This window comes from Mus musculus, chromosome 8, assembly GCF_000001635.26.
Source record: "Mus musculus strain C57BL/6J chromosome 8, GRCm38.p6 C57BL/6J".
NCBI classification, from domain to species: Eukaryota; Metazoa; Chordata; class Mammalia; order Rodentia; family Muridae; genus Mus; species Mus musculus.
The window spans coordinates 104,590,945-104,601,914 of NC_000074.6; the positions used below are offsets into that span (position 1 = coordinate 104,590,945).

Below are 10,970 nucleotides of genomic sequence, written 5' to 3' on the forward strand. Positions count from 1 at the left end.
GAAGCATCAAATTGACCCTGGTGTTTGGACTTGGGTCTTCTGGGGCCGGCGAAGCCATTGCTGGTTTAGGAAGAAAAGCAGGTTTGACTGGAAGATAAGGTCAGGGCAAGTAGAACCTAGAGTGTCCATAAAGCCTTCAAGATAGGTGTCCAAAGATAATAAAGATGTGGCACTTTGGAGAGAGGCTTGGAGGGAACGGAACAAAACCCGGGAGGAATCTATGTGAGAATGAACTGTAAAGAACTGGAGAGGTCTCTTGGTTCTGGCTTTGCAGGGTGTGGTGATAAGGGAAGCTTGGGGAAGAGCCCCACGTGACGACCTACTGGCGCAGCGGCTGCACAAAAGCCACGGGTAACCCCAGGGGGTAGAGTGCAGGGTGGCCCCTCCCGGCCCCGCCCCTCTGCCTTCCTTTTGCCCTCCTCATCCATTGGGTAATCTCAATGTCCGTCAAGGGCCCGCCTCCAAGGATAAGCCAATCAGGAATGGCGGGAGGGATATTTCTTTTGGTGCTGGTTCCTCGACTGGGGGCCTCTCCAGGGAAGTAAAACCCAGTCGCAGCAACCGCGGAACTGTGCTCAGGACCAGAGTGAGCCGAGAGGATCCGCCGAGTGCCAGCGGCGCCAGCTGGGGAGGAGAGGACGAGGATACGAGGTAAGGAAGGGGACGATTCGGGGTGCGGACGCCTTCCCTAGCCTAGTTTACGGGTACCTCAGGTGATGGGGCGGAGAGGGGGATGAGGTGAGAGGGCGGGACGAGCTGGCCCCTGGTCATGGTCACCCCACTCGCGCGCACGCGCCACGTGGGCCCGCGCACTGGTGGAGGAGACGACTGCTTAGCCGGTTCTCTGCACCAGCTTCCTTAGTACTGGAGCACCGGTGAGCTGGACGTCGCAACTGGATTCTTACACCTTGGAAAGCCAAGGCTCAGCCACTAAACGGGGGCTGGGATTTCTTAGAGCCTTGCGGTCCAGCCAAGAAATCAAGAGACTTGGTTTCTTTAGGGGTGCTAAATTCTTTCTGTCCCATTGGAGGCGAATGGTTTTCATTGCGCACAGCTGCCTGTCCTTTCTGCAGGGTCAAGGGGCGTCTGAGGCCATCTGCCCCTGTCCGACCTCATCTGTCCCAAGTTCAGCGGGATGGGTATTGGCTTTGGGAAATCGGTTTGACAGTGCGTTTATACCCTTTGACCTACTGGTTTTGGAAATAAGTAAGGGAAAGGTGACTGCAAATGCCATGTAATTTGGTACCAGGTTAGTGGAAACAAGCTCCAAGTCACCAGTAGTTGTGAATGTTTATGCCAAAAACCATAAATAGTACTATCACTGAAAACATTGCCTTTAATAGGAAATCATGTTCACAGTAGTTGGCCCAATGATATAAAAATCTGTACAGAATGTATCCCAAGGACAAAAATAGTGGCTCCCTCCTTTTGTTGATTTTTGAGACAGTTTCTCTGTGTACCTGGTCTCAAATTCTGCCTGCCTTTTCCTTCTAAGTGCTGGGATTAAAGGCGTGCACCCACACTCCCAGTTTCAACCCCCCCCCCCCATTCCCATGGGCTTACTTTGTCAAGCAAAGTAACAGTCTGCAATGTAGATCAGGCTGGCTTTGAACTCACAGATCAGCTTGCCTCTTCACCTTTGCTTCCGGAATTCTGGAATTAAAGGCGTGATAGCACTGTGACGGCTCAGAAGTGTCGTATTTTATTAAGTCTTTACAGAACGTTGTGAAATCTTGACATGGTGCACACACTTTTAATCTCATGAGGTATTGAGAACGTCAGAGCAGGCAGATCTCTGATTTTGAGGACAGCTTGACCTACACAGTGAATTTCATGCTGGCCAGGGTGACAAAGTAAGACCTTGTCTCAAAACAAAACAACAATGACCAATACAAATTACACAGGAATTCTGTGAGACCAGCAACTGATGGCTAATTCTAGCTACCCTGGAATCTGAGGCAGGAGGATCTAAAGTTCAAGGCTAAGTGTGAAAGAGGGCTGGGGATGTAGCTCAGTGGTAGATCAAATAGAAGAGACCTTGTGTTCAGTCCCCAGTGATGAATAAAACAACAATAATAAAACAAAACCTAACCACGTATTGCCGGTGAGACACAGTATGCTAAGTAGCTAGAGTCAGTGGGGCTTCAAAAACACCATATCGAGATAATATTGATGATATTTATATATAATATATTAATGTAATATATATAATGTATACCAGGTACAGGCCTGGACTCAGGACAGCCGCTAGTCAGCAGCTACATGACTGGAATTCATGGGGTAGGTAGATTCCTTGGGGGAACAGATACAAAAGGGAAAACTTAAATACTGCAAGGGAGACTGAACAAAGGACGTAGATAGTAGGCTCTGGCCTGAGGAACGGTTTAGAAAGGAAAAGGAGGCACAAGTTGGCTGGCAGGAAGGCCGGAAGCTCTCTATAAAATCAGAGAGCGCATTAGCAAAAGTGATGTTCTAGCAGTTTAGTATTTTTAATAACTTGAACTTTGAAGCTTTTATAAACTCTTGAAATTTCAGGCTGAAAAAACACTCCACCTCCACCTGCCACTTGTTTCAGAATGTCAAGTACTGTGTCCTACTGGATCTTCAATTCTGCAAGGAATCGTATTGCTCTTTTACGAGGTGGGAGACGCCTATACTCAAGGGCTGCCACGAGTAGGAACCTGCTGAAGTGGAGGCCCTTTTCTCCGGCATTGGCATCATCAGCCCTCAAGTGTGGTTCTCCACCTGGTGGCTTTGCCCTGCGGAAAGCCTACAGACACACATCAACCGAGGAAGAGGATTTCCACCTACAGCTCAGCCCCGAACAGGTCAGTGACCTGCTCCGAGCTGGCGAGTCATCCCACAAGGTCCTTGATTTCAACAACGGAGTACCAAATTCAGTGTTAAGGTTCGAGAGCAACCAGCTGGCTGCCAATTCCCCTGTGGAGGACCGGCAAGGTGTGGCTACCTGCGTCCAAACGAATGGGATGATGTTCGGTATTTTTGATGGACACGGGGGCCACGCGTGTGCGCAAGCGGTGAGTGAGAGGCTTTTCTACTACATGGCGGTGTCCCTGATGTCCCATCAGACCTTGGAGCAGATGGAGGAAGCAACGGAAAACATGAAGCCTTTGCTGCCCATCCTGCGTTGGCTCAAGCACCCCGGAGATAGTATTTATAAGGACGTCACGTCCGTGCATCTGGACCACCTCCGTGTCTATTGGCAGGAGCTCCTTGACCTGCATATGGAAATGGGGCTGAGCATTGAAGAAGCATTGATGTACTCCTTCCAGAGACTGGATTCTGACATCTCGCTAGAAATCCAGGCTCCTCTGGAAGATGAGGTAACGAGAAACTTATCCCTCCAGGTTGCTTTCTCTGGGGCAACAGCCTGCATGGCCCACGTCAATGGAGTTCACCTGCATGTAGCAAATGCTGGTGACTGCCGGGCTATCCTCGGTGTCCAGGAAGAAAACGGTGCCTGGTCATGTTTACCTCTTACCTGTGACCACAACGCCTGGAATGAGGCTGAGCTGTCCCGGCTTAAGAGGGAACACCCCGAGTCCGAGGACAGGACACTCATCATAGACGACAGGCTTCTGGGTGTCCTCATGCCCTGCAGGGCCTTCGGGGATGTCCAGCTAAAGTGGAGCAAAGAGCTGCAGCGGAATGTCCTCGCAAGGGGCTTTGATACGGAGGCCCTCAACATCTACCAGTTTACCCCGCCCCACTACTACACTCCACCCTACCTGACTGCCAAACCTGAGGTTACCTACCACAGGCTAAGGCGCCAGGATAAGTTCCTGGTGCTGGCCTCAGATGGCCTGTGGGACATGCTGGGGAATGAGGACGTGGTGAGGCTGGTGGTGGGGCACCTGTCCAAGGTGGGTCGCCATAAGCCGGACCTGGACCAAAGACCAGCCAACCTAGGCCTCATGCAGAGCCTGCTGCTGCAGAGGAAAGCCAGTGGACTCCATGCGGCTGACCAGAACACAGCCACGCATCTGATCAGACACGCCATCGGGAGCAACGAGTACGGGGAGATGGAGCCGGAGCGGCTGGCTGCCATGCTGACACTGCCAGAGGATGTGGCCAGGATGTACCGGGATGATATCACTGTCATGGTGGTGTTTTTTAACTCTGATTCAATTGATACCTACTGTAAAGAGGGTTAAGAGTCTCCCTCTGGTGCCAAGGCTAACAGGAATGCCCTTTAGACACTTCACTCCTTAGTGAGCAATCCAAACCTTAGTAAAGAATAGGCAGACATAGGTTGCTGAGTAATTAACAAAGGAAGAGAGGGAAAACCAGCCTTAGTGGTGGTGATGGTGGGGGAGACGACTACGAAGACAACGATGATGACAGGACAAAGACATTAGGAGTGATTTTTTTTTTTTTTTTTTTTTTTTTTTTGTCCTGTGTGTGCTGGTCAGCTCTTCTGTGTAGCAGGCAGAATAAAGACTAAAATTGGCTTAGGCTCACGTAGCCCATGTCCTTTATAAGACTGTTAAATTGTGTCATCCCGTGCTTTTAAAGGATAAATTTAATCATGAGTCTAAGAATAAAGAACTTCAGGATCTCCTGAGACCCAGTTGCAGATTTTACAGATGCGATTATTCAGAACTCTGTTATGCCCAAAGTCTAGGCGCTAGTGTCTTGTTTTTTGTTGTTGTTGTTGTTGTTTTTTAGTTAGGGAAGCCTAGGTTTACAAAGCAATCTTCAGAATCTTCAGGGCACTTTTCTATATGTGTGTGTGTGTGTGTGTGTGTGTGTGTGTGTGTGTGTGTGTGTGTCGGAAATGACCTTGACAACATTTTGTACTGTTTGCGTTTTTTAACGCTGGTTAAGTTTATTTTAAAACTGAACCCTCCAGCTCTCAAGGAGGACTGCCAGAAGCACGTTTGGGACCTGGGTGAGGAAGAGAGGAGCTAGGCCCTGGGCCAGCTGAATTTAATTGTGCAGCTATTGTTCGCCTCCGTTGAGCCTCACCTCTGAACCTTCGAGGCATCCGTCCTGGGAGGTGATTTCTGTCTAATCCCTAACTCCTGACACTTTTGCTGAGTAAGCCGTTCCCCCCTCCCCCACCTCCCCCAGGCTTAGCCACAGGCTACTCATAATTTTAGGTTCCTTTTGATTATAGCCCCAACTCTTGTTTCCCCGTGACACAACCCTACCTCTGCTATTCTGTCTGCCTAGCCTCATCCCGACGTTACTGGAAAATCTTCCCCGTTCTATCATCCAGAGGTTGGAAGAAAGAAGGTGATATGGTTGGGTGGCAGTTGACGACATGTAGGCAGGACTTCTTCAGTGGTTTGTGGAGTTCAGCCTAGATCTAGAGAAGTGAAAGTAAGGCTTTCTCTCTGCATCTTGGAAGGGAGGAGGGAGGCTTATCAGATGGGCCACGCGCCCCTGCCTGTTGAATTGCCGTCACTCCGCCTCGGGGACCATATTTAGTGTGAGAGGTAAAAGCTAAAAATCATCTGGCCATAGTCTTCATGGGTCACTGGTGTTTGAAAACGAATCCGCACGAATCCGGTTTAGAGGATAAGTTTTCTCCTCTGTCAGGTGGCTGTGGCATTGAACTTCAGGAAATGTGTCCCTAAACACATGTGGTTCTTTTTGGGCAGTTTTAATTTCCTGCCCTTGTCAGCACTTCAGCCATCGTCGGCAAGGCTCTTGTTTCCACTGTATCATCCACACACTAGGTTTGGCCCCCTTGGCTTTGCAGGTAGACATTTTGTTGAGTTTAGATGGGGCTAGCAAAATGACTCAGTGGGTAAAGGCTGCCAGTCTCAAAACCCTGAGTTCCATCCAGGGGACCCCCGTGATGAAAGGCTTGAGTTGAAAGTTGACCTCCGACCTTCATGTGTGCACCGTGGCATGTGAACTCACACAAAATAAATAAGAAAAAAAAAAAAAAAATCAGAGCCGGGCAGTGTTGGTGCTTGCCTTTAGTGCCAGCATTCGGGAAGCTGAGGCAGGTAGATCTCTGAGTTCGAGACCAGCCTGGTCTAGAGAGTTCCAGGACAGCTGGGACTACACAGAGAAACCCTGTCTTGACCCCCACCCCCACCAAAAACAAAATCAGGATTGCTTTTGTATATTTCCTAGTGTATCTGTTTAGTGATTTTTTTTTTTAAACAAAAAGACAAGAAACAGAACTCTTGGGTCCTTTTGTTCTGAACCTGATCTCTTAGATTTTTACTCAAAAGTAAAATGTAGGCAGTCCCCCTGAGGAGCAGCCCCTCTGCCCCCACACTTGGGTGGGTTTACTCTCTGTGGCTCCTTTCTGAGAGGACCACGCTTATGCTCTCAGGTGTGGCCTACCTTCTGAGTGCCTCTTTTTCTTAACCTTCATCTTTACGCCTATCCTACATAATAACCCCCAACTCTGCCGCCTCAAAATAAAGTAGAAAATGAAAATTTTGGGTGTGGTGGCGCAGGCTTTAATTGTAGCACTTGCGTGACCGAGGGAAGAACACCAGAAGTTCAAAGAGATACGTGAGACCCTTGTACAAAAAAATAGTGTGTCCCCAGCTAGGCACTAAGGCTACACAGAGAGACCTTGCCTCAGGAAACAAAACAAAACAAAAAAACCCATAACCCCTAAACATGAGTCATTATTAGTCTAGATTTATGGCTTGTTATTTGAATGGAAGACACTATTGAACATTTTTTTTTCTTTGCTCTTTGCTTTCGGTACTAGCTAAAGCCAGGAGTATCCTTGGAGCCTTAACTGGTGTTCGGTGTCTGAGCTCTGTTTTGGAGGCTGGCACGGGTCATAAAAGGTTCTGAATCCAGTAACTAATCCTGGAGTTGATAGGACACAGACCTCCCTTCTGTGTCTCCTCACTGTCTAATAGATGTCCCTGCTCTCCAGCTGAAATATTGAGAGAGCAGAAAGGGCAATTTATAGTCTCTCTTTCTCTCTCCCTCTGAACTCAGCCCCTCTGTGCCTGCTCCAGTGCGTGTTGTCTTCTGGTCCCTTGCCAGTGTCTTGCTGGCTACGGGTCTTGGCAGCGGCTCCCTTGAAGCAAGTGAGCCTAAGCTTTGGGCCACTGAAATTAGGAAGGAGATCCATGGTCCCTGTCACTTCTTCCAAAGCGCTTCTCCTCCCTCTCATATCGAGATTCCAGTTATTAGACTTTTACATTTTAAATAATGAGACTGACCGTTTAGTATTGCAGATGTAATTTTTGAAAGAAGTATGTCTTGGTGCTTAAAGTGACGCTTATGATTTGGGGTAAGAGACAGATGGCAATGATATCATTTAGATCTTTGTTTTATGTGTAAACAGTGCCGTGCTGTTGATTTCCAAAGTTAATAAAGCTGTAGGAAAGACTAGTTTTGAATGTATATTAGATCATGTTAATAAGATTCAGTCTTCTGAGATGTTATTTGTAACATTAAAGCTAAGTTATTGTAATGTTAACTGAGATGCTGTAATATATGGACGTTTTCCCCAGAAGTACATTTGGCTTAATAAAAGCTAAAAAGCTTTTTAGGCACAAAACTTGATTGGGACACAATCAAGTTGACAACTTTTAAACACAGATGGCTTGACCTTCAGATAAAGAAGGGTATAATTATGTCGAACAGCAACATTCAAAGGGAGGCTGGTTCTGTCCTTTTGACCGTCAGTTTCTGTTCTTCCTTGGACAGTGGTAACCTCCCAGGTTAAACCAGAATATTCTGGAATGGAGCCATTGCAGTGCCGAGTCTTTGAAGTGCTGCAGCTGCTGTGGAAGCACCCTGTTAACTGAGGATCAAAGCTAGTGGTGCAGTTCATGCTGCAAATGGTCATGTGTGTAGCCTGGTGGGGGAGGCACGTTTAGGCTGCTGTGTAACTGTTTCCTGAGCCGCTGAGGTCCCCTGCTTTCTTCCTTTGGTTCCCGGTGTCTAACTTGCCTCCTGGAAAATATTTCTTACTAAGCATTTTCTTGGAACAATCATTAACCATGATCTTTAATAATTACTGGCATTTGTATTTCAAACTGTGTACCGGTGTCCCTATCTGACACTGATTTTCTAAACTTTGAAGATATTTAAGTAGAACTTTTAAATAAAAGATGCAAAATGAAATTTGGCTTCCTTTAGTTCGAACGTTCATTTTTCAAGCCCATAGGGTGTCGGGCCAACTTTTGGGTTCAGCATTTTTATCTGACCAAGGAAGAGTTTGGGCTATTTAAGAGTCTTCTCCAAAGATGAGCTTGGTGCATAAAACTTATAGTTGCTGCTAACACACATTGAGTTCTTGTTTATTTTTATTTAATATTTTATTTTTAACTAAGTGTGAGCATGTGTCTCTATGTGGGTATGTCACGTGACTGCAGATGGCCAGGGAGGGAAGATGAGGGCGTTGGCTCTCTTGGAGTTGGAGTTACAGGTAGTGTTGTGAGCTGCCCAGTATGTATTAGGAACCAAACTCAGGTCCTCTTTAGGCGCACATAACACTGAGCCATCTTTCCAGCCTCAGGAGCATTCTTTTATGCTAGCTGTGTGAGCGGAGAACTGAGAAGAAAACAGACTGAGGCCCACCGTGCACTCCAGGCCTTGGCCCTCCGGGATTTCATCCTTACTGAGAATCTACTTGTAAAAACAGTTTTTGTGTTGACAGCAGCATAAAGCCAGTCCCAGGGGAAAGTCTAGGCTGCTGTCTCCAGGGAACGCAAGACCCCCCACTCCAAGATGGCACCATGCCTCAATACACCCAAAATCATATTGTTCAGTGGGTCCTTATTAAAAACTGTAGGTGGAGTGGCTGGAGAGATGGCTTTGCAATTAATAGCACAAGTGTACCACCGTGCCTGGCAGCATCGGGAATCTGAAGTCAGGTTCAATTCCTATCACCCACATGGAGATTCACAATCATCCAAAACGTACAGTTCAAGGGGGATCGTAGGCCCTCTTCTGACCGTGGGCACTGTGTACACACCGTGTACATATATGCACCCAGGCAAAACACTCGTACATAAAATAAAACTAATTTTTTTTAGTGCATACACAGAAGTCTTAGGCTTCCCCCCCCTTCATTATTGCTAATAATAAAAAGTTCTGCTAACTCTTGATATTGTTTTGGGTATTAGGAATCAGCCTACATTGCCTCAATTTACACACTCCAATGTCCTATTTTTTTTTTTTTTAAAGATTTATTTATTTATTATATGTAAGTACACTGTAGCTGTCTTCAGACACTCCAGAAGAGGGCGTCAGATCTTGTTACAGATGGTTGTGAGCCATCATGTGGTTGCTGGGATTTGAACTCTGGACCTTCGGAAGAGCAGTCGGGTGCTCTTACCCACTGAGCCATCTCACCAGCCCCCCTTTTTTTTTTTTTTTTAGAACATAAAACTAGGACAGAGGCTGAAGAAAGCTCAGTCTGCCCAGGCATGAAGACCTGGGTTAGATCCTGCACAAGCAAACATGCCAGCAAGCACATCTAATCCCAGTGTTGGAGACAGACTGGCAAGTCCTTGGCTCAGTGGTTAAGAGCACTGACTGCTCTTCCGAAGGTTCTGAGTTCAAATCCCAGCAACCACATGGTGGCTCACAGCCATCCATAATGAGATCTGATGCGCTCTTCTGGGGTGTCTGAAGACAGCTACAGTGTACTTACATATAATAATAAATAAATTAAAAAAAAAAAGTCCTTGGGGCTCAATGGCCACCTAGCCTAATGAGTTGAATTGGCAAGCCCTAGGTCAACCAAGAGACAACTTGTCTTAAAAAACAAGGTGTGTTACTTCTGAGGAATGACATCTGGCCTTCACACAGGTGCCTGCATCCACACCCATATAAACATTATCTGCATGGGTGCACATGCATGGGTGCAGCTGTATGAGCACACCTGCATGAATGTACCTGCATGCACATGCATGCACACACACACTAGAAGACAGAGAAAAATTTAAAAAAAAACTATAAAAATGACCAGAAAGGAAAAAAAAAACCCACAAAGATAACAAACAAACAAACAAACAAAACCCTTGGCTGTTGTTTTTGAGACAGGACCTTACTATGTAGCCCTGGCTGGCCTGAAACTTGCTATGCAAACCAGGCTAGCCCCAAACTCATAGAGATCCACTTGCCTTTAAATCCCAGAAGTTGGGATTAAAAGCCATCACACCTGGCCCCTCAATCTCTCCACCCCGCAGTTTTCTCTTTGAAACAGAGATTCGCTGACAGGTCTGAACCCTAGATCCTCCAAACCATTAGGACCACCACCACCCAGTTGGAAAAATTAACTGAATAGATTTAGCCTTTCATATCTAGAATTTTTATTCTATTACTTGATGTTACTAAATACCCCTAAGTAGTCCCTAACCTTGGTGGCCCTCTGAATTGTCCGTGGTCAGATTCCCAAGTCACTGGCTCCATCTGGGACTGGTGAATTTCTATTGACTGTTTATTGGAGTGTCTTGGTCCCATTGGCCTCTGACCTTTTCTGCTCTCTGCATACATAACTTAGTCTGAGCAATGGCTTGGACGGGGCATCGGAGCATAGCAAGGATGTCAGGATTCCTCTCCTGACTTTCACTGCCAGGGGAATAAGCGGGTTGGGATCCAGGAAAGCAGTCTGTGGAGGAGCCCCCTGGAGCCCGCTGTATCTTTGCCCACAACTCTGCCTGCCTTTCCCAGACTTTATAAAGCCCTCATCTACCCCCAGCTCCCTGCGGTAGAGAAACAGGATGTTTTCCTAGGGCTGTGGTTCTGTCCACAGTGCACAAGCCTTGGGTGTCCCGGAGCTGGTCATTTAGGCTAGCTAAGGGCTAAGAAACTCATCACGGGGCAGGGAAGGGACATCCAGGGACAGGAGAACAAAAATTAAAGCCTGGAATCTGCTCCAGTCTGTTGTGTCTGGCCAGTAGATCACAACCTGGGTTCTAGCCTGGAAAGGCATTTTGGAAACCTGGAAGAGAAGAGGGGCTAGGCGGCGAGAGAAAGAAATGCAGCTAAGACAGACATTCTGA

The 10,970-nt window shown here is 47.1% G+C and overlaps 1 protein-coding gene across 2 annotated transcripts; it reads left to right on the top strand.

Moving 5' to 3' along the window:
• Positions 1 to 527: 527 nt before the first annotated feature.
• Pdp2 (pyruvate dehyrogenase phosphatase catalytic subunit 2) lies at positions 528 to 8,082 on the top strand. Of its 2 annotated transcripts, none has more exons than NM_001024606.2 (2): positions 528 to 651; positions 2,536 to 8,082. In NM_001024606.2, exon 2 carries the CDS (start codon positions 2,577 to 2,579, stop codon positions 4,173 to 4,175), a length of 1,599 nt encoding a protein of 532 aa, NP_001019777.1. In that variant the 5' UTR covers positions 528 to 651; positions 2,536 to 2,576; the 3' UTR covers positions 4,176 to 8,082. The 2 variants fall into 2 exon arrangements, with proteins under 2 accessions (NP_001019777.1, XP_006531223.1); XM_006531160.3 differs by lacking the exon at positions 528 to 651 and adding an exon at positions 803 to 875.
• The last annotated feature ends 2,888 nt before the right edge of the window (positions 8,083 to 10,970 follow it).